Here is a 22,897-nt window from a genome sequence, read left to right as displayed (position 1 = left end):
ACTAGCTTTATTTATTTTCACAGGTCATTTCTTTGGCAAAGCACTGCAGCACGTGGAATATAGCTGAAACCTGAAAGACTCCATAGGTTCAAGTTCAACATCTGAACTTAATTTTGGATGACAATCCCCTCTCATTTTCATGACAAAAAAAAAAAAAAAAGAAACATTGTGGGAACATTATTTTCAGAAGTGATGCAGGTCCACATTCCCCTATGACACTACGGTGTGCAATAATACAGAACAAATGACTTCAGTAAGCTTGTGAAAGTCAGTTTTGACGCATATGTCACCATGGAGTGCCACAGACCCAGGCAGAACGTTATCCAGTTGGAACCCTATGCAGCGTGGAAGTCCAGGCAGAGGTGCTTCTGGCCTTTGCAACTCCACATCTTGGTACCACACTTACTGCTACTTGACCAGCTTTCAAGAGGCTGTCAAGCAGGCTCTGGCATCCTGTAAGTTGCTCTTGGGAAAATAGGGTGTTTATGATTTACAATATAAAACTTAATATGCACTAAAAGGAGAGGACCCTTTGGTAATTAAATTAAGAAGAAAATCTGGACAACGGTGAGCATATAAAGGCATGTTTCACTCAGGGAGTGCTCGGGAATAGCCTTCACTGGTGGCTCCCTGACATACTACTAAAGTAATGACATTTGGGAGTGGGAGAACAGAGATATAAAAAAGCCCCTGTTGGGAGATATGACTTTGTCATTATTATCTATATGTGAGTGAATGGAGAAGCACATCGTACAAATGGAGGAAACAAAATGCCTTTCCTTCTCAGCAGGGCAGATCCTAAGGCTGCACAGTCGACGCTGTTCTGCACTATGCAGAAGGGCAGGGAGTGCTGGACTGTAACTGGCGGGTGGAATCGCTTAGTGCAGTCCTTTCAGAGGTCCAGAACTAGATCCCCAAATCACTAGGCTCTTGCAGAGGGAGGAGTTTGGGGAGCTCTTAATTAAAGTGCCAAAACGAACTCACTAGGAAGCACAGACCTCTTCCTACCTTCCAGAGAAAGGACTTGGCAGCAGCAGGTGTGCCTGACCCCTGGGCGAAACAAAAGGAACAGGCAGGAAAGAGCTTTCCTTTTCCTCCATCTTCCTAAGGGCCCACTTCCTTGCATTGATGCTGTTCATGCATTTACTTCCTGGACCTGGTGAGTCAGGCTGGCTTTGAGCAGTCTGTCTCGGAATGTGGGGGTCAGGGCATTAAAAGTCTATAGAGAACCAGGGAGAGGCCAAGTGAAAAACATGGAGTAGCCTATCTAAATCTGGTTACTGGAGACTGGAAAAGCTTGTAGGTTAGAGATGGTTACATATGCCAAGTTCCCCCAACACTCACTTCAAGTACTGCCAATCATTTTCCTCTCTATTTCTTATTGAGACCGTTCATCTTTACTGGATCCTTCTCCAAGTGCTTCAGGCTTCTTTCTCCAGTTACTCAGTGTCAGCAACCAAGATACACTCCCTCATCCCTTACACTTGACCTTGTTGGTTAGCCAGTCACCTATAGTATTAAGTATTAATACTGTATATAGTATACAGTATTGAGGAATACCACGAAAGGGTGTGCACTGGTCTGGCATGTCTCATATGCTGCATGTGCCTTGGGGGTTCATCAGGGTGGTAACCAGAACTGATAGATACTTGTGGCTTCTCAGATATAAGACACGGTGGTGTCCCTTTCTGTAAAGCTACAGCTATCACTAAGACCATTTGTTCATATTTCCCACCCGAACATATTCTGGGTTCTACAGGTTACTCCGGCAGTTTGTTGTAATGCCTGGTGAAATCCCACACCTGCAGTTTGCAAAAATTTAGGAATGAAAGTGAAATATGCCATGTACTTCAATGTACATGGGTGAGATGGTCCCCAAATGCCCCCAAGTCACACTTTGAGTGCTGTTCCTTGATAGCCCTGCCTTTAAGTACTCTATGGCACAGAGAGAGGAGTCCACAGCCCAGTCAGGGAGTCCAGCCTCTGCAACTGACACACTGTCCACTCTGACTGGTAGCAGTGTTGTCACAGGAACCTGCTTAAGAGTTAATGATCTGGAGTACAAAGATAGCTGTTGTGTGGCAGCTGGGAATAACTGTTCTCTCTTGGGTTCCATCCAAACTCAAAGTTCCAAGTCTCTTCCGGTGCTAGGAGCTGAGGCAGGAGCAGTCTTTACTTTGTAGGGCCATGACACAACAGGTTTGGTAAGAAAGCTAGGCAGCTGCTTCTCTAGAACGTCACAGGAAGCAGAGGAGAGCATTATGGGAAGCCATCCCATTACCCTACAAAAATTCTCCTCAGCACTATATCCATTAGTTAGTTCTATTATTGTTTGAATGGCTGTGAGTGAACAAATACAGGGCTCCCATCCTCTTCCAGATGGTGCTCTCTACTTAAGGGAAGTGTGTCCCAGAGGAAAGCATTGCCACTTGCTGAAGAGATGTATCGGGAAGCACAACAGAGAGACAGAATCCACAACAGAGACGGGTGCCTGTTCCTGGATTTATAAATTAGTGTGAACAAAGTATCTGTAGACTGTAGAATCAACGACCTCCAAATCTGGGGGTCAAGTTGTCAAAGCAAGAAGCTTAGCATTCAGACATAAGAGACAATTTCTTTCCCTTTCCTTCCTAAGACAAGGACGCAGGCATCTCAGCCTGGTCTCAGATTCACTACTTCGCCGAGGATGACCTTGAACTTCTTGACTTGGACCCCTTCTTTGGCAACCTTAACCTATCTCCTCAACCCCATCTCCATTCTCCTATCCTAGAAAATCACTATATTGATGTTGAACTTAAGTGAATACAACCTTTCAACACAGTATACAACACAGAACACTTCAGCCCTGGACTCATGTATGCATCCACCTTAGTAGCTGGGGCTATACATGTGCACCACTGCAATTCTCCTGCTTCTACCCCTCAGCACTGGGGTTCGAGGTGTATACCACCACACTTGGTTTATGGGGTGCTAGGGATTGGACCCAGGGCTTGGTGTATGCCAGGCAAGCATTCTACCACCTCTGAGAGACATCCCAGCCCAACCCCTCCATTCTTGAAAAGCCAGAAGAGTGGAGGAGGAGGAGGAGGAGGAGGAAAGGCTTTTGAAACTTTTGTAAAGAGATGGTCAAGATGAAGATTCTGGCTTTAGTTAGCAGAAGGAAGAGCAGTGTCTGGTCAAGAGCTACGCTATGTGTGCACATGCAGATTTGGCACCAGTGTGTTGATCACCATTGAGGGACCCCAGGCCTCAGCAACTTCCTGTGTTTCAAAATGGTGTCTTTATCAGTCAAGAGCTTGCTAAAGATGGAAGCACCATTTGCCCGAGTAGGGACCTGAGGGCACAGGACCTAAAGGGTGGAGGAGAGCAACAACACTGTGTAGCTTCTGCTGTAGCCAAAGCAAAGAAACAATCCCACGTCAATTATCCATTTTTATATACTTGTAATATTTCACATTTCATATAGCTTCATGGGTAATTGAATGGAATGCTTTTTGTTTCCTGAACCTTGGATTTTTGCTTCCTAAGAGCATTGTCTTTTCTCCTGATTTTAACTGCAATTGGCTTGGGAGACACATGGGGAAAGTAAAGTGCTTCAAGGACTTCTTCCACAACGGAAACATGCAGACTTCTGATCAGTGCTGGACAGACCTGCAATCCCCTCCCCTCCCCTCCCCTCCCTTCCCCTCCCCTCCCCTCCGCAGTACTGCCTCTCAGGTGGTTGGTGAGTCACACACTCACTGTGGATGTGCAAATTTGTGACGAGTAGAAAGCTATCAGACAGTTATTAACTTTCTTTTTGAAATGATTTTTGGAGAATGCAGATTTATCAAAAGCTTGAAGGCCTGCTCTGGTGATGGGGTTGAAAGTGTAACAATATCTGTGTGTGCAAAACACGCTTTCGTCACGTCCAGCCAGCACGAAGGCTGTTCTGTTAACTGCGGACAGAATTCTGCAGAATGGAGGACTGAATTTAATGTCGTGACTTTGAACAAAGTCTGTAGCAGAGAGAGTGCAATGCATCTGGCTCCCACTGACCATGTAAGTTGGTTAGTTACATGTAAGTAACTCACACAATCAATACACACACACACACACACACACACACACACACACACACACTCACACACACTCTCACACACTCATATATACTCACATATAGTCATACACACTCCCACACTGTGGTCTCAAACCTCCCACAGAGAACTAAGGAGGAGATGAGAAAGGACCCTGAAGCTTCAGGAAGCAAACAATGCCAGGGTCGCCATGACCACAAGCATTATTTGCATTTTAAGTATACACTTTTCCTCCTAATTTTAATAGACTATGCTGTGCCATTGTGATATACAAATATTCTAGACTGACTAGCAGAGTTCCTGGTTGGATCCTGACAGACAACGCACAGGACAGCTATTCAGGCAGGAGCTGGGGCAGTGTCACCATGCTTCTGGAGTTCTTACACTCTGTAGCTTACCCGGTGACTCTCTGGGCTGTTGTGGGGCAGCAGCAAGTCAGCAACTGTCCTAGAGACCGTTCCTGGGTCTTTTTCATCATGTTTGGGCCAGACATGAGAGTGTTCAAGTGTCAGTAGGACCTCCACATTAATAGGCAGTGAGGCAGATACGGCTGTTGGTCTGCACTTCACACCCATTCCCTTCCCTCCTACCCAGGGATGTGTAGCTTCACCACCTGATGCAAAGGTAGAGCCTTGTGCAGGCAGTGGTGGCACACACCTTTAATCCCAGCACTCGGGAGGCAGAGGCAGCGGATTTCTGAGTTGGAGACCAGCCTGGTCTACAGAGTGAGTTCCAGGATAGCCAGGGCTACACAGAGAAACCCTGTCTCAAAAAACAAACAAACAAACAAACAAACAAACAAACAAACAAACAAAGGCAGAGCCTTGCAAAGAGCTTCCTCAGCTTCTAGGACAGCTTAGGAAGGGCTGGTTCCCCATGACAAATGCAAGAGACTGACAAACCATAACTTCCTATGGGTCTTGTTTCTCTCACTGAAAACTGACTGATTCAAAACTGTTATGTATATTTTTCAAACAAAGTAATTTTGTTTTTAGACTAAAGATAAAGATTTTCAAGGTAATGAAGAGAATGAACTATAGAAAAATTAAGAAACATATGAGCCCAGGAATCCATCCCATATACCAAACCCAGACACTATTGCATATGCCAGAAAGATTTTGCTGACATGACCCTGATATAGCTCTCTTGTGAGGCTATTCCAGTGCCTGGCAAATACAGAAGTAGATGCACACTGTCAGCTATTGGATAGAACACAGGGCCCCCAATAAAGGAGCTAGAGAAAGTACCCAAGGAGCTGAAGGGGTCTGCAGCCCTACAGGAGGAACAACAATATGAACTAACCAGTACCCCCAGAGCTCGTGTCTCTAGTTGCATATGTAGCAGAGGATGGCCTAGTCGGCCATCAATAGGAGATCTTGGCCTTGTGAAGATCATATGCCCCAGTACAGGGGGGAATGCCAGGGCCAGGAAGTGGGAGTGGGTGGGTTGGGGAACAGGACAGGGGGAGGGTATAGAGGGCTTTGGGGATAGCATTTGAAATGTAAATGAAGAAAATAACTAATAAAAAAGAAACATATATGAAAGAAAAAAAAAACATATCAAAGTAAATCTCCCAGAATCTTCCCTAGAAAGCTGCCTGTCCACATGTCTGTCTACATAGCCCTACAGACTTTGATCATTGCAATTCCATGGCTCTAGGGCTTGTTTCTTAACTGTGACATTAAGTGCTGAGAGCGCTCTAGTGTCACTTCAATGTCCTGATGCACTGGACTGCTTTCAGAGACACTGCAGAGAATATCGTCACCACTAACTCTCCCTGCTTCTCAGATCACCTCCTGGAAGAGGAACGTTTCAGGCTCTGCAGACACATTCATGACCAAAGAGCTGTAGGTGTGTCTGAGGCCCATCAGGATCTCAGAATCAGGGTCTTATTTAAATTTCATATCCAGCAACAAGGCAAGAGTGAAAGCCAATGGCACTTGCATACCTGCCCTGCTATGTCACTCAGCCCCTGAAGCATGCAGAGGAAGGTAGACCCTGCGGGAAGGTTGTCCAGGTGAGTGGTAATGGGAGGACTTGGGGTAGCTCTTTACCAGAACACGGGAATGCTTCAACAGGTAACATGGCTTCATCCAAATCACACCTGTATTCAAGTTCCCACCTCATTTGAAGCCTCTTAAAGCTCTCCTAATAGGCTGGATCTGATCAGACACAATCAGATAGAGTGAGCAGTTTAAGTGAGTAGTTAAATAGCCTCAAGAGGAGCGAAAGGGAAAGTACAAATTGGGGGTTGTGGATGGGGGGAGGATAACAGTCATGAGAACACAGCTCAGACACTGAAAGGGACGGATTTCTAGATGAAGGATGTAAGCATGATGTCAACCCTCTGGTGAAAGCCACACTAGTCAAAGCGGTGGTGGGAAGTCACTGGAGTCACAGCCATGGAGGTGGGTCTTTCTTTTCCGTGCCCTACAGCCTGTCAGCTTCCTGTTCTGTGGAGCTTATGATAAGATGACAATTGCTTGGTTTTATTGATATCTGCTTCTCCCAAGCCCGTTTTACTCTAGGAAATCTGACATTTTTGTCTAATCACCCCCGGAATCTTGCTGATCCTTCCTAGAGCAGACACTGTACTTTAGCTAATTACACACCAACTTGGCCTTCGCCGATACATTGCTTCACTGAGTCAAACGCCAGGCCCCCAGAATCTGTCATTTCTTACTGCTTTGCTGCTGGGGAGTCTCTACACAGAACACACAGACACAGGACAGACAGTCCTGAAGCCTGCAGAGTCTGGAGATGCTTCTGGCTGGCTGCTACTGTGCCCCTCACGGACTCTTTAAGACGTGAAAGCAGGGGAGGACAGGTTGGTTATTTCTAACCAGGATGGCTTTTACCACTTTCCTTATCACTTTCCAACACAAACCAAAGTTAAGCATCACAGGTTGAAAATTCAATGGCTTGCAGATCAAGTACTTGTAAAGAAGTTGGGAAACTGGGCAAAGGCAGCGCGCAGGTCCAGTGTCAGGTTGAGGTTATTCTGCTGGTTCCCTTTCACCAATCCTGACATCTAGTACAGTGGATACTTGAAGAGGCAATGCTCAGTCTACTGCATGGTGAAGCAAACGAACAAAAGGAAAGAAAACAGCATCCCACCCTTTCCAATACTCCAGTCCAGTGCAACAGCCTGTGGTTAGGGCAAGGTAGCGGCTACAGGACAGTAGTGCATCTGACGTCCTTCTTCAGCTGGCTTGATTGACAGCTGTGCAGGAAAGGGAGGACTCCTTTTGTCTTTAATTCCATGACCTCAGCATATGTATCCCCTACAACCTAGTTTGATACAATCACACCCCCCCCCCCCTGCACTTCAAACACTGGCTGCCCTAAATCTCCAGGAGCTGAAAGGATAGCAACCCTCCTGCCCTCAAGCAACAGAGCTTTCATCAAGGGCTCCTACTGAAAGGAGAACTCCAGACAAGCTGGGGTTTGATCTGATCAGCATAAACAAACCAAATTGGGGGGGGGGGGAACCACTAGTCAAATTCCCCTCCCTTACATGGCCTGAAAATGTACTCAGGACCAGATTAGCAATATACAGAGATCAAAATGGCTGAACCATGGCCAGGATGGAGAAGTTCCCAGACGGATTTAACAACGCCAGATCAAGCTCAAGCTTGCACACAAACACACAGACACTTATGCACACACACACACATAAACACACAAATGCGGCAGGGGAGGAGGGCAGTGGAAATTCACCTTTCCCAGAGCGGCTCAACCAGATACACAGAAATGCAACAGGAAGACTCAGCTCATGCGATTTGAGGCTTTAGACACCAGAAGCAAAGCAGGCAAGATTAGGCGCACGTGTGAAAGGCTGACCTCTCCCTTGATAGCTGCAGTCTCTGCAGCAAAGAGCATCGACATCCCCGACATCCCCGACATCCCCGTTGTTGGCTTTGCAGACTCTGGGAAGAGACAAGAGCACTGCCTAGATGCTCAGGACTGGGTAAAATGACACTAAGGACAGAAGCTAAAGATCTTTCCTCTGCGTGCGGTCACTATGATACGGTGAGCGGCACATCACTGTCATCACTGTCACCTCCGCAGAACCTACTCCCTGCTGTTCCCAGGACTTACAACTCATGAGAACAAGAAGTAAACACAGCCTGGCCAGATGCCTTTCATGGTCAGATGGTTCATTGTTTTAAAAGCTTCAGTCTAAAATCCAAAGATTGTTAACAGATGCAATTTCTGGTTAGAGACTGGGAAAAACCTCATTTAAACAAAAGGGTATGTTGTGATTGGAGCTAAAAAGGGAATTACCTCTAACGATAAGAACCACAAACATTTCCTACTTAAAATACCCCCAACTCCACTGACAGGACCTTTTTTGGACCTTTCATGCAAGTTTAAGAATTTGACAATGACAGCAAGTAAGAGAGATGTGTTTGGATCTCAGCAAGTCCACAACATCCATCACTGACACTCTTACCATCAGTCAACCAGGCAAGATCCCACTTCATTACTTTTTATCAATTTCACCCCAGAAATATTTTCATTGCTTGCATTTTGGCTATGGAAATAAGTTTTCAACCAGAGACTCAAATAGATAAGTTTCCTAAATCACACAGTTGATATGCAGAGGAACCTTTGTTGGGAACCTGCTGCTGGAAGGAGGAGAGGAGGCAGCTGGCTGAGATCTGCCTGCCCTGCTTTTCTGGCCTTGTTTGCATTCCTGAATTCTGTTTGCTTCTGTGCAGAGAGCATGCTCTTCGTAGCTCCTGTGGTCTGTTTCTGTTGCCTGCCATGGGTCCTTGCCCTATGGCTTCACTGTGTGGGTGAATGTGCATGCTGCCCTGAGTTCTAATCTTGAAAGATGGAGATCTGAGGGAGCCATAGGTGTAACTTGCCCTCAGCCTTAGAAATGGATGTGGTTTGGCTTATTGATGATAAACCTGGACTGAAACACCTGCGTTCCAAGGGAAATGACCTGTTTTAAGCCAAAGGATGGTCCCCATGGAGTCCACGCTGAGACGTCACAAGCGATGAGGTGAGCAGCACATGCATCGCTGGCTAGGTTTCTGTCATCAGAGTCGTTTGTTAGATGCCTCTTAGTTTATTGCAGTGTACGAAAGCTCCAGGTTTAGGCCACAGGCACAATGTTATTTAACAATAGGAGAAATCCTAGTCAAGATGACCTGGAGTCGAAAGGCTACAACAGTGCCTGCCTCACAAGCAGAAGGTCTCAGGTTGGGATGTGGAGGCAAGGGGGTCCCTAGGCTTACTGGCCTGACAGTTTAGCAGAATCAGCAAGCTCCAGTTTAAAGACAGGCCTTCTATCAGAAAATGAGATGATTGAGAAGGACACTAGATGTACATGTAAATGAAGAGTGATTGAGAAAGACACTAGATGTACATGTACACACACACACACACACACACTTGTAGTTGATCAAGATGTATAAGCCTATGGGAGTCTCTATCTCTAAAGAAATTGGTATCCCGACTGAGCTATGCCATTGCTTCTGGAGAGAACTAGAAGCACATGTGAAAATCTACGCAGAGTAGCCAGGCTTGAGCAAGAGGAGGCCGCACCTCACTAAACAGACTCCAGAGCCAGTGTCTCCATACTCATATCCACGCTCCCATTAAAGGCCAAGCTCAAAACACACACACACACACACACACACACACACACACACGCACACACGCACACACGCACACGCGCACACGAGACCTGCAGAGGGGTCTCATCAGCCTGGACATTGATAAATGAACAGCCACTGTGAGCCTGAGGCCAGCACCGTTCTCTAGTGTTGCCTTCTGTAATGCAAGGGCAGGAGTCTCCATAATTACTTTTACAGGCTGTCAAGGATGCAATAAAATATGAGGAAGAAGAGAACGTTCCCCAGTAAGCTGCTCCCAGTTGCACTTCCTTTTCCATCCTCTGGGACATATACTCACTCAGACCTCGTTTTGCAGTGTTTCATAATTTAGAGGAAAAAAATCTACACCAGGACTAACCAAATAGAACAGGTCCTCTGCACAGTGAGGTGGCTCAGTGGGCAAAAGCACTTGCCCTAAAGCCCGGCACTCTGAGTTTGGTCCCTGGGTCCCACATGGTGGAGGGAGAGAACTGACTCCTGAAAGATGTCCTCACCCGGCCAGCACAGGAGTGCCATGGCACGCACATCAACACAACGAACAGATGATCAATTAGTAACATAAATAAATAACCGAGGGAAAATGATGGCATAAATTCATCAGAGCGGGACTGGACACATCTATTTTCATTCTAAAATCTCTTCATAGTGAATGAAACATGCTGCTTGACCTTTCAACCTAAGTTTTCTGTGATAACCATGTCCAACGCGGAAGGGCAGAAGAGGGGTACACTGATGGACCAGGACCCTGGGCTATGGAATGGTGAGGATGATAGGATTGTAAGATGATGCTGAGCAGATCTTTCAACAAAGCCAAAGAGAACTCTGACACACGCCATTTACCTGTTTTAACTGCACAGGTGGAAAGTTAAGTATGCTTTACATTCTGTGGCACTGTCTGCAGTACCAGTGAAGGGAACTGTTGTTAGTCTAGTACAATGTGTGAGAAGGGAGCTGCAAGGATCAGTAGAGCACAGTGGCTCACAAGCATCTCACGTCAGCTAGAGCAACATGNCCTCAGTGCTTGCAGAGACACAAAGGATTCTCTGTGGTGGTGGCACACCAGTGACCCAGGTAGGCTCTGATACACAGCCACGTTAATAGACGGAGGCTCCAAACTGCATCTGACCACCTTCTAGAAGGCCTCCTAATACTGCGTTGCTGCCATTTGTTGCTGGGTCCCTTGGTCAAGAGTGTGTTAATAAGGTGTCTGTCACACGTTAGAAAGAGCTGGCTCTTTCTCTTAAGTGGTGGCTCTACCTGGACATTAAACCCACTTAATTCAAATCTTAGATGGAACTGGAACGGGGGTGGGGGGGGAGCATGTGTCTTAGTCAGGGTTTCTATTCCTGCACAAACATCATGACCAAGAAGCAGTTGGGGAGGAAAGGGTTTATTCCGCTTACATTTTCCACATTGCTGTTCATCACTGAAAGAACTCAGGACTGGAACTCAAGCAGGTCAGAAAGCAGGAGCTGATGCAGAAGCCATGGAGGGATGTTCTTTACTGGCTTGCTTCCCCTGGCTTGCTCAGCCTGCTCTCTTACAGAATCCAAGACTACCAGCCCAGAGATGGTCCCACCCACAAGGGGCCTCTCCCCCTTGATCACTAATTGAGAAAATGCCCCATAGCTGGATCTCATCAAGGCATTGCCCCAACTAAAGTTCCTTTCTCTGTGATAACTCCAGCTGTGTCAAGTTGACACAAAACTAGCCAGTACAACGTGTATGGGATGGTCTAAGAATCTGGCGTAGCTTTAAAAACTGGGAGCATGAACTTTATTCAAGCGCTCTCTGCCTGGTGATGCCCAGTACCATGGATGCAGACAGAAAGGTTTTCAGTAGTTTTGCTGTCCCCAGTGTCATTCCCCGCATCTCCTGAGGTGATGCAGTACCAGCTTTTAGTTGTAAGTGACTACCCAGAATGAAGGTACAGCATGTCCCTAACAATGAGCCTTGAAGGGATGTAGAACTCCTGAAGTGAGGGCCAGCAGTGGATCAGAGGGTGAAACATTTGCCCAAGTGCAAGCCAGCCACTCTGATTTCAATCGCTGGGACCCACAGTGGAAGAAAAGAAGGGACTCCTGAAAGTTGTCCAGTGAGTATCACAGATGTGCTGTGGATGTACACAGCGGGCAGTGTGTTCCACTTCTCTTGTTTCTCATCCTCCACTTGGGGATGGGAAATGGCTGAAGAGCACTTTATGGGGACAGTGAGGCCACACTCTAGAAGCAGGCAAATGTTTAGTATTACCACAGTACGTAAACAAAGCTATGACACTCATCTTAACCACCTGTGCACGACCGCTGTGGGAGGAGCAGGGGAGATGCTCCTGCCTCATACAAGCCTATGTTATTTTAGGTCTCCGTTACACACAGTTATGAGTAACAGTGACAGGTGTGCGGAGCCCGGGGAGCTGCTTATACAAACAACATCCGAGACTTAGTACTTCACTATACGGAGCCACAAGGCCATAAGGCGACATGTTCAAACTGGTTTCCACATCACAAAGATCTTTCTGAGTCTGGCTGATGCAATGCAGGAGCAAAAGGAGTCAGAAGTGACGCTCTTCTGGTTAACTATGGTCATGCTGAGTGTCTTACCTTTTTCTTGCTACAGTATATCTGCCACTTTTTCTCTGCTGGAAGTGCAAACATGGCTTCTCTGTGTTTGTCTGTGAGGTCAAGTTCATCCTGAGGAGAAGGGAAAAAAAAGATTAGTATTAAGAGATCAATATTATTCCTATAGAGTCCACTGATAGTGTCATCAAGGAGAAAAGCAATTCACCAACACACATTTAAGACAGGAGTTACTTCCAGGTGTGTTTTATGACAACTGCTGTAGCTTCCCATGGGCTAGGTCCAGACACCGGCACTGCAAGGTGGAGAGAGCACATCACCAAGAGTGCCCAGGATTTGGGGGAAATGGCTAGGTTGGGTCTTAGCTGTTGCTAATGCTATGGACGGTCCACTGAGCAGGCTGCAAGGCTGTTAAGCCACAGGAATTTGGGACTAATCATATTAAAAAATGATGGTCTGCTGCTGACAATCTTCCAGACAGGACAGCGATTATCGAAAATGGACTCGGGCTGAGCACTGGATGACTTACACATGATAGGAATGAAAATGTACCAGACACTCAATACCAACAAAAACACTGACTACAGATAGAGTTTTTACTAAATGCCAAGATCTTTTCTCTAAGCACTCCACAGTCATCCAAAAATGGATTTGTGGATGGGCTGCTGTAATTTAGATTCTGAATGTCCCCCAAAGGTTCATGTACTAGAGATCTGTTCCCCAGGGTGACACTATTGGAAATTGATGGGGCCCGTTTGAGGTAGAAACTAGAAGAAACATGACCTTAGGCTAGTGGGGTATACCCCCAAAGGGGATTGAAGGACCTGTCCATTTCCTCTCTCTGTCTCCTGGTCATGATGTAAATGGCTTTGCATTGCCAAGTGTTCCCTTCATGATAATGCTGCCTTGATTTAGGGCCACAACACCGACGCCAAAGATCATGATATGGAATCTTCCAAACTGTGGGGTGGCATAAACCTTTTCTTTTTACAGGCTCATTATCTTACATGTGTTTTGTTATAGTGATAAAAACTGACTAAGGCAGCAACAGAAATCAAAGCCTAGGTTTGGGTAAGAGATTTAGTATATAAGGGAACCACAGCCAGTTTGGCTGAAGCACTGAGCTACACAAACCATGGATGGGAGGTGAAGCTATAGCCAGTTTGTAGAAGGCCTTAAGGGCCAGGCCACAGATCGTCTTTATCATTATTATTTTATGAGAATGGGTGTTTTGTGTGAATCACAGGCATACCTGGTGTCCCTGGAGGCTGGAAGAAGTATCAGCTCCCCTGGAACTGGAGTTACAAATGGTTATAAGCTCCTACATGGGTACTGGGAATTGAACCCATATTCCCTGAAAGTGCAAGTGGCCAATGCTTGTAACCACTGAACCATCTCTCCTGACCTAGGAACTGCCTATTTTTTAAAATATTTATTTATTTATTTTATGTATATGAGTACTCTGTAGATGTACAGATGGTTGTGAGCCATCATGTGGTTGCTAGGATTTGAACTCAGGACCTTCTGAAGAGCAGTCAGTGCTCTTATCCGCTGAGCCATCTCTCCAGCTCCAAACTGTCTATTTTTAAGCAAGATGAGCCAATGGAGTTTTGTGTAAGTGCCTGGTATCATCACCATAACCCTCACCTAATATCTCCTAAGGGTTTTCTGTACAGACAAACATTTCCTATTTAGTTCTTGCAATGAACCTAAAGAGGGCCACTCATTATCACATCTCCTTACAATACTAATCTCCATTGTAAGAGAGTTAAGGGGAACTGAGGGTGAAGATAGACACTTCCTCAGGCTACACACCTGCTGAACAAACCGCTAGGTTTTTAAGCCCAGAGCTGTGCGCCTTCAGGGTCCAGATTCTTAGCTTCTCAGCTCAGCTTAGAAACATTAAGCCTACAGAGGTGGAGAGCTTGGGAAGTCAACTTACAGACATTTGTAACTAATGAATAGTAGCAAAGAGATAATGAATATGGAGTGCTTAGAGAGAAAGTCTTGGCACTTAGTAACTCCATCCATAGTTAATGTGATTATTGGTATTGAGCGCCTGGTTCATTTTTGTTCCCACAGGAAGGTTATCTAGTTGAGAGCTGTAGATGGCTGGGTGTGGATAAAAGATAAAAGCTATAAATTAGGATTCAATAAGGTTCTGATCTCTAAAGGCAAGTTCTCCTGCTGATGCCTTGTGCGTGTATCTGCTGTCAGTCATACTTGGGGACATGCAGGTACAGGTCACTGGCATCCTATCTTACATTTTAAACTCCTGTGAAGACTTAGTCATCAAGTGCCATTCCACCCACCTTGAAAAGATTTCCCCTTTGCTTCATTCACCATGGAACCACCCACTTACTTATGTCCCAGTAGCCCTGCCAAGGCTTCTGGCACAGCCCCTCGCACATCTTTCTTGCCCTCCCAGTCCTGTCTACTCAGCACACCTAATGTCCTTCAATCTTTTCTGCTTTCAATCCTGGGGGAGGAGCAGAATCACCAGAGGGCTTCTGACCTCACTGTCCACTAGTATGTAGGCCATGAGGGGAGGTGCGATGTGGGCATTTCTGTTAGGTTTCCAAGGTATTGCTGATGCTCTGGTCTAGAAACCAGTGTTAGAGTCACTGCCTTGAAAATAACCCCTGTGCTGTTTCAAGCATCCAGTCCAGAATCTTTATGACTTCCATGATGCCTGAAAAATTAATTACCCATTCTGTAGCTGGACTCTTGAACGCTTCCACTTGTAAAACTTTCTCTGCCAGGGTAGCTTCTAATTGACTCTCTGCTTTAATCTCACGGACACCTGTCCCTCCAGAGCCTCCAACTTCCAGCTTCCCGCCTCTGAATCCCACCAAGTCCCTGCGTCCTCTCCAGAGCAGGCAGAACACTAACTCCCCCTGCGCGCACTGGCAACAGTGAGGCATGCATTAATGCCTGGCACAGGGTGGCAACAGTTACTTCTCTCACTTGAACACAAATCAGATGCTAGCTAGTTTTAAGAGCAAGATAAACAGTTAACTATGAACACACACACACACACACACACACACACACACACACACACACACACACACACACGTACTCTTACCAAAAGAAGCGGCTAATGAATAGCCAGGGAAAGAAAGAACTGGCACTGAAAATTTCTTTATGAGAGAACATGATTAAAATGCTGAAATTCTGGCATGCAACTTTATATATATGGGAAGTAATTATCTTCCTTCCTTTTTAAATTTCCTGTGAGTCACACCTGCTCTGAAAAACGGGAAACAAGGCAAACAAATCACTTCCGAGCGATCAGCTCAGCTAATCAGCTGCTCAATCGTACCTAGCTTAGTTTGGGAAAATGCTTTTGATTTGAAGGGACAGAATTTTTTTTTTTTAAATAGTAATTGTCTTTTATTGATTCTTAAAACTTTTGTCTTGGGATTATGGGAATTCTTTTTTTTATTAGATATTTTCTTTATTTACATTTCAAATGCTATCCCGAAAGTTCCCTATACCCTTCCCCCACCCTGCTCCCCTACCCACCCACTCCCACTTCTTGGCCCTGGCATTCCCCTGTTCTGGGGCATATAAAGTTTACAAGACCAAGGGGCCTCTCTTCCCAATGATGGCCAAATAGGCCATCTTCTGCTACATATGCAGCTAGAGACACGAGCTCTGGGGGTACTGGTTAGTTTATATTGTTGAGGAACAGCATTCTTAACAACACACATTTACTACATAACAGCATTGTTTTCCCTGAGTATAGGTGTGAAAAAATGTGTGAATCCTAAAACTTCAAAATTCACAGCATGGTGAAATAGTGTGCAATTTTGCTGGGTTGCAGATATGACCTATTTTAAACTGTGAGAACGCCGAGGAGCTGGGGCACACAGACTAATGCCAAAAGAAAATATTCACAGAATAAAAACAAATTGCTGTAGTGTTCCCACAGAGAATTTTGATCTACAATAAGAACATGGAAAAGAATAAATGTATTCTGACAGTAATAGCTAATGACTGTTTAACATTTTCCATGTGTCTGTTAGTAACATTTTATGTAAATTAATTTGTTTTAACTCATACAAAAGCCCACCAAGTGGGTATGATTACTAACCCATTTTCTACAATACTGGGTCATCGAATGACTGAGTACCTTGCCCCAGGCACGAAGCTAGCGGACAGCGGAACTGGGAGGTGGGCCTTAAGTGCAATGGACTGCGGAGTCTGTGCTTTCCGGTACTATCTAGTCCTCCAGCAGGGAGGTGGACTCACATCACAGAAACAGGCATGAAGAGGCATCCATCAAGTGTTCACTAGAAGCAAGAGGCGTGTTTTATTGTCAGCTGTCCCTGAGTTGTAGGCTTTTATTGATTATACATCTTGGGCAAGTGACACGGTCTCTGACTTTCAATACCTTCATCTGAAGACACAATGTGGACGCAATCCTTCAGTCACCTCAGGAATTCATTCATGGAAACAAAGGTACTTTGTGCTGAGGTGCTACTAAATGTCAGGCACTGAGATAGGTTTGGGACAATAAGGGTGTCATCTGCTCATGAGAACAGAAGAGAAATCGGATGCCAACGGAAGGATGATCACATGCTAAACTTGTTGTGAAAGCTGGTAGAGCGAAGGCTTCCCCAGGTAAATGACATGACCACCAGGAACACTTCAGGCAGTAAACAGCAGCCATGAAAACCACTCTCAACTTGGTCTTTATCCTTAGAGTCACCAGAGATTCCAGACAAGCAAGCAAAGATTAAAGCAGATAATTTAGATTCAGGAATGCAGAAACACAATGTACAGGATATAGAGAGACCCTCACTGGTCCACTGGAAAAGTTTCTCTACTCTGGCATCCTATTTAATGATGTGGCAAGAATGCATGATTCTGAGGGTCCCATCATCAATCTCTTACCTAGTCTTGAGCCAGGCAACAGAAAGAATGCAAAGATAAGTAAGACATGCTGGCTTCAGGGTACTTATAACCTCTCTGCAAAGATGGATAGGAGGTGTACTGGATAGCTTTGTGTCAACTTGACACAGCTGGAGTTATCTCAGAAAAAGGAGCTTCAGTTGGGGAAGTGCCTCTATGAGATCCAGCTGCAGGGCATTTTCTCAATTAGTGATCAAGGGGGGAGAGCCCCTTGTGGGTGGTACCATCTCTGGGCTGGTAGTCTTGGGTTCTATAAGAGAGTGAACTGAGCAAGCCAGTGGAGGCAAGCAAGTAAAGAACATCCCTCTATGGCTTCTGCATCAGATCCTGCTTTCTGACCTGCTTGAGTTCCAGTCCTGCATCCTTTGGTGATCAACAGAAGTATGGAAATAAATAAGCCGAATAAACCCTTTCCTCCCCAACTTGCTTCTTGGTCATGATGTTTGTGCAGGAATAGAAACCCTGACTAAGACAGGAGGCATTCCAGTTCTTTCTTTGCAGGAGAAAGTACAAACTCTAAGCAGGTCAGGTGCTTCCTGACAGGGTCCCTGTTGACCTGCCTTACCTGACTGCCCCCTCTGGCAGCAGTACCTCCAGCAGTGCTGACCACTCTTCCCCAGCCTCTGAAACTCAGAGCCCAGTGTGCTCTTTCTCAAGTGTGCTCCTCCCAATGCATCTCAGAACCATTCTAGTCATCCCAGCTTTCCCAAAGCATCAGCTACCCACTTCAAATAGTGGGTCTGACTGGGATGGCCAGTTCCTCGGTGCCCCAATGCATTTTTCATATGATTATGGTCAGGTTATTGGCTTGTCTCCCTCCCATTGTGGACTGGTTCCTAGAGAAGAGTAGCCCAGTTTGTTCTATTCATCTTCACATTTATTGCCAGTACCTGACACAAAAGGACACAGGAGGAATGCAGGAGGAGGGAAAATATAAGGTGGGAGGGAAGAAAGGTCAGGATGGGAGCTGGGAGGGAATCAAAGTGGAGCCAACTGATTTACAGATTAAACCCGAGGGCCTGGGAGCGGGCTCTGTGAGGAAGGCCCTGGCCGTGCTGAGATCCAGAACTCATATGAAGCAGGGCATAGAGGCAAGCATCCTGTGCTCCTACAGGGAGGTAGGAGGGAGAGGCAGCAGAGTCCTCAGAAGCTCACAGGCCAGCTAGCCTGGTATGGGGACAGGGGTAACGAGAAGACATCTATCTCAGATAAGGTAGAGGGTGAGGGAGTACTTGAGGCTGTCTCCTGACCACCACATACACACTGTGGTACAGGAGCTGTGCTCACACACATGCATGAACACACACCACACAAAAACAAAACAAACTATTCTCTTTGCCTATTGCCTTCCTTCTTCCTGTGTTTTTCAGGCTAACCTAGAACTCATTAAGTTCCCCAGACTGGACTCAAGTTTGTAGCAATCCTCCTGCCTCAGGAGGGATCTCCTGTAGGAGTACAGGGAATACAGATGCTTGCCTCTGTGCCCTGCTTTATATGAGTTCTGGAAATCCAAACCAGTTCTTTATCCCTGCATGACAATCCCAAATGCCGAGATTACAGCATGAACCACCATGGTTGACTTGGAAAAATCTTGAGAATCTTGTTTTTGACTTGTCAAAGGGGCAAGATAAGGCATTCCAGTTCCTCCACATTTTCATCAACACTCTGGGCCATGTGAGCAGTCTTTGTTTATGTCAGATGCTATCCCATACAGTCTTATTTTGCATTATCCTAATGACACCTAGCGCCGAACCTAACTTTCCATGTGCTGTTTGCCTGTTCTTATGTATTTGTTTCAAGACTGTATTCATTTTGATAATTATTCCAGAAACTGAAAGAGGCAACCACAGAATTGGGATCACTACATCTTATATTTCAAGTAGTATCTCTTAATATGTCTTATGGAGTCAGAAAAATCTGTTTCTGACAGCAGGGTGGTGACTGCTGTATAACTAACTATACATCTATTAAAACTAATCAAACTGTTCTATAATGTGTAAATTATACTTCAACAAAGCCTCAGAAACACAACAAAACCAAGTGTGTTGTTAGAGCAACAGGAAAGCAAATGGAATTCTCGGAGGCAGAGACAGCACGCCTGACATAATGGGGAGATGCACTTGCAACTGAAGCCTTCCCTGAGCTCTGGAAAGGGAAGCAGCCTGTGCGGAGGGAAAGGAAGGCTGTGTGTCCCTTAGAGCAAGCGCCAAGTCTACCATTTTACACACAACTTCTATTCAATACCATAAATCACTTCAATGAAATATTGTCATCTTTGAACATTTTCAAAAATTTTATTAGTATAGATGGCATTTAGGTCAATCATCCCCTAAGGCCCCTTAATAATTAATTTAATAACTTAATAGTTTAATTGGGTGATGCATTAATACTAGTAAGAAGCCCTTTGGAACCTCTTTTGCTTCTGTCAGGTTAGAGTTGTTTGTGTTGTCACTGAGACAGGATTTCATGAAGTCTGGTCTCACCTCAAACCCACTATGTATCCAAGGATGGCCTTTAACTTTGGACCTTCTACCTGCATCTCTGGAGTGCTGAGATTCTACCACACAGGAAGTACTGGATGTTGGAGACTGAACCCAGGGCTCTGTTTGCTAGCCAAGCACTTTGCCATCCTAGTGACATCCTAGCCCTGGCTTTTGTTACTAGAAGAGGCACTATGAGGAGACTTAGTCCTGGGGTGTTGGGTTTGCCACTAAGATTAACAAGCAAGCTTAACAGAAAGCCAAGAACACCAGGCTGCATATGCATCTCACCACATCTCAGCCTGGATGGCCTCCCCCTCATACAGGCCACAAAAACTTGCTTCTTCATGTTATTCTTTTGGGCTAGATCTTTGAAGTTAACTGACAATGACCTAGTGAGTGACAAGATAATGCTTTGTGCTGACTCAGCACCATCCCTCTTCCCTAGAAATCCTGTTTCCTAAAAAACTAAAACTCACAGAAACTTATCTCAACAAAGATAGTAATGGTCTTTTCACTTATTTATAGAACTTGTATTTTTTTCCCTAATATCTTGAACAAAGACTTTTTTAAATGAAAAAAAGAGCTCTGAGTGAAGGCCAGCTGTGGGAACCACAGTTCTAGGCTTAGCCCTAACAAAACATATTCTTAAGCCTCCACTCTGAAAGAGTGTGGACAAAGAAACCTCACTGGCTCTACACTTACCTTTCAGTGTGACCAAGTAGCTCAAAGGAGAAACACACATAAATCAGAAAACAATCAGTATGGGAAACATCAATAAAAGGAAACACATTGATTTGCTAGATAAAGCAAAGGAAGGCATTTTGAAATAATATACAATAGAGGTCTTAAACGAGTAGGAAGATTAGTACTTTGTGGCAAACTCTGTTTTCTGAGATTTTAAGTGACTGAAGTGTAAGATTACATCTAAGACCTCCAGCCTACTGGAGGGTCTATAGGGTGCAGTAGACCAGTAGTCTATTTCTAAAGAGGTCAGCTCACCCACACATGGACATGAATGTACATTTAGACAGAGGTTACGATGGCATTTGCACAATCCCAGAATAGAGGGTGGAGACTAAGAAAAACAAGGAAGGAGAAGCTAAAGCCCTCGGGGTACCCTGCTCATCCATTCACCATTTTGCATGTTTATTATGTTTGGAGGTTGTTTTGTTGTGTTTTGTTTTGCTTTATAATGGTCCTTGACAAGCTAACTTTCTATCTGATTACATGTACACAGTTCATAGAACTCCCAAGCCTATTACTCAAACAAGCCTTTACATTCCTCCTACAAAATTGCCCATGGCAAATCCAACTCCCAGAGTCTAGTCCCACCCAAGTTTCCTACACACTGGGTGGGTTGTATTATACCTTCTCAGGATGGAACCCCCTTTTCCCATAGTATAGCTAGCTCTACAATACTGGAAGTCAGACCCTAGAGGGGTCAGGAACCAGAACATATGTCAGAGGTACATGATAATTAGAAAAGACCAGACAAGGAATGTGGATAACAGGGTGTGATTCTCTGGCAGAAAGTGGATGTACGGAAGTATACACTGTTAAACTCCAATAACTCATTAAACTTACAGACACCCAGCCCCTCCAAGACCTGTGACTGTCACACCCAAGAGTCATGGGTTGCTAACACCTCTTAAAACATAATCACAAATGACCCTGAAAATACTGTTTTATTCTTAGGGTGGTAGTTAGAAGTATGACAGTTCGATATGATTTTTGACAGTTTGGAGGCATACTCCTGCTCCTAACCAATCAGGAAGGCCAAAAAAGAGAATGTCTACAACAGAAAGCTTTCTACCCAGAAAGGACTGGGCATGTACACAGACAGATTCTGAGGGCTTCAGCCCATAGCACTTCTGCCAACACCCTAAGTCATTACACAGAATACCACAGGATGATTCATCATCTCCTAGGCAATGTTCTGTGTCTGAGAGACATGTTTTCGTGTGCTACAGACAAACAAGAGAGAAACCCCACAAGCAAAGGCTGACTAACAGAACGTTTAGCGTCTTACTACTAATGCTTTAATGACTTTATTTCCTTTTTTCCTCTTAGGAGCAGACAATACAAACTATATCCTCTTGCTAGACAAACTCAACAGCTACACCTAGAGTTCTTCAGCTTTTGTTATGTGACTAGGAATCCACTGGGGTGACTGAACTTTTAATCTGAATCAGCAGTTGCTTGCCAGTCCTCTAAACAAAATAACTGTTCTAAGTAGCTAAATCATTTCCCCAAATACCCATTTGCAGAACTATATTCTAGCGAAACTTGAGTTGAGCAAGTATTTAATACAGAGCATTTCTAAGTAGTGCTTTCCTAACTGAATGGCGAGACTGAGCCAGCCACAGTGACAGACTGTAAGACACCCCAGAGGCCTGTGGGAGGCTGGAGCCAGAGCTCCCTGCAGGTCCCTCCTGCTCACACCAGTTCTGCTTTGGAGCCCAGGCCCCTCCCACACACTCAAGAGACTTGTTTGGCAGCTCATCTGACACATTTCAGCATTAATTGGGTGAAAAGACAATCCAGCAGAGGCTCTTCCCACGGCATAGTTACATACTTACTTCACCAAGTTAAGTGTGTGTGTGTGTGTGTGTGTGTGTCTGTGTCGTCTCTGTGTGTGTGTGTGGGGGGGGGCAGTTCGTGTGGAAATGTGCTTGCAGGTGTTCATCTCATTGAACCTGGAGCTTATTGATCAAGGCAGATGAGCCAGCCAACCAATCTGGAGTCCACCAGCCCGCCCTTCCCCTACTCCAATGCTGGCATTACAAGCCACACTGCTGCACTGGGCTCTTATGCTGGCACCGGACAGCTTAACTTGGGTCCTCACACTTATGAGACTGAGTTATCTCCCTAGTCCTTGGTAGACAGATTTAAGAGTAAGATGATTCTTAAACCTGCTCACCTTTGTTCTTTTAATCTGGTCCCCTTCCTGCAGGGCACTCTGACATTCCCATAGTAACATCCAAATGAGAAAGATGAACAGAAAAGGTGACAGCAGGTGGGGAGGGGGCACAAACATCAGTCCAAATGTATCATCCCTACTCTAAGAAATAGTCACAAAACATACCCAGCTGCTGGAGTACTCAGCAGTCATGGGTGTACTCTCTCTCTCTCTCTCTCTCTCTCTCTCTCTCTCTCTCTCTCTCTCACACACACACACACACACACACACACACACACACACACACACACAC

At 45.3% G+C, this 22,897-nt stretch overlaps 1 protein-coding gene across 3 annotated transcripts in view; it reads right to left on the bottom strand.

Moving 5' to 3' along the window:
* Daam1 (dishevelled associated activator of morphogenesis 1) overlaps window positions 1-22,897 on the bottom strand; it is a 158,392-nt gene that overhangs the window by 59,185 nt on the left and 76,310 nt on the right. For all 3 annotated transcript variants that reach the window (XM_021202647.1, XM_021202648.2, XM_021202650.2), the window contains exon 3: window positions 12,307-12,396. In XM_021202647.1, the coding sequence (XP_021058306.1) occupies window positions 12,307-12,396 (90 nt within the window). The remainder of the gene's footprint in view (window positions 1-12,306; window positions 12,397-22,897) is intronic.

The sequence above is a fragment of the Mus pahari genome, chromosome 7 (genome assembly GCF_900095145.1).
Source record: "Mus pahari chromosome 7, PAHARI_EIJ_v1.1, whole genome shotgun sequence".
Taxonomy (NCBI): Eukaryota; Metazoa; Chordata; class Mammalia; order Rodentia; family Muridae; genus Mus; species Mus pahari.
The sequence above is the reverse complement of the archived record's forward strand: the minus strand, read 5'-3'. Positions and strand labels throughout refer to the sequence as shown.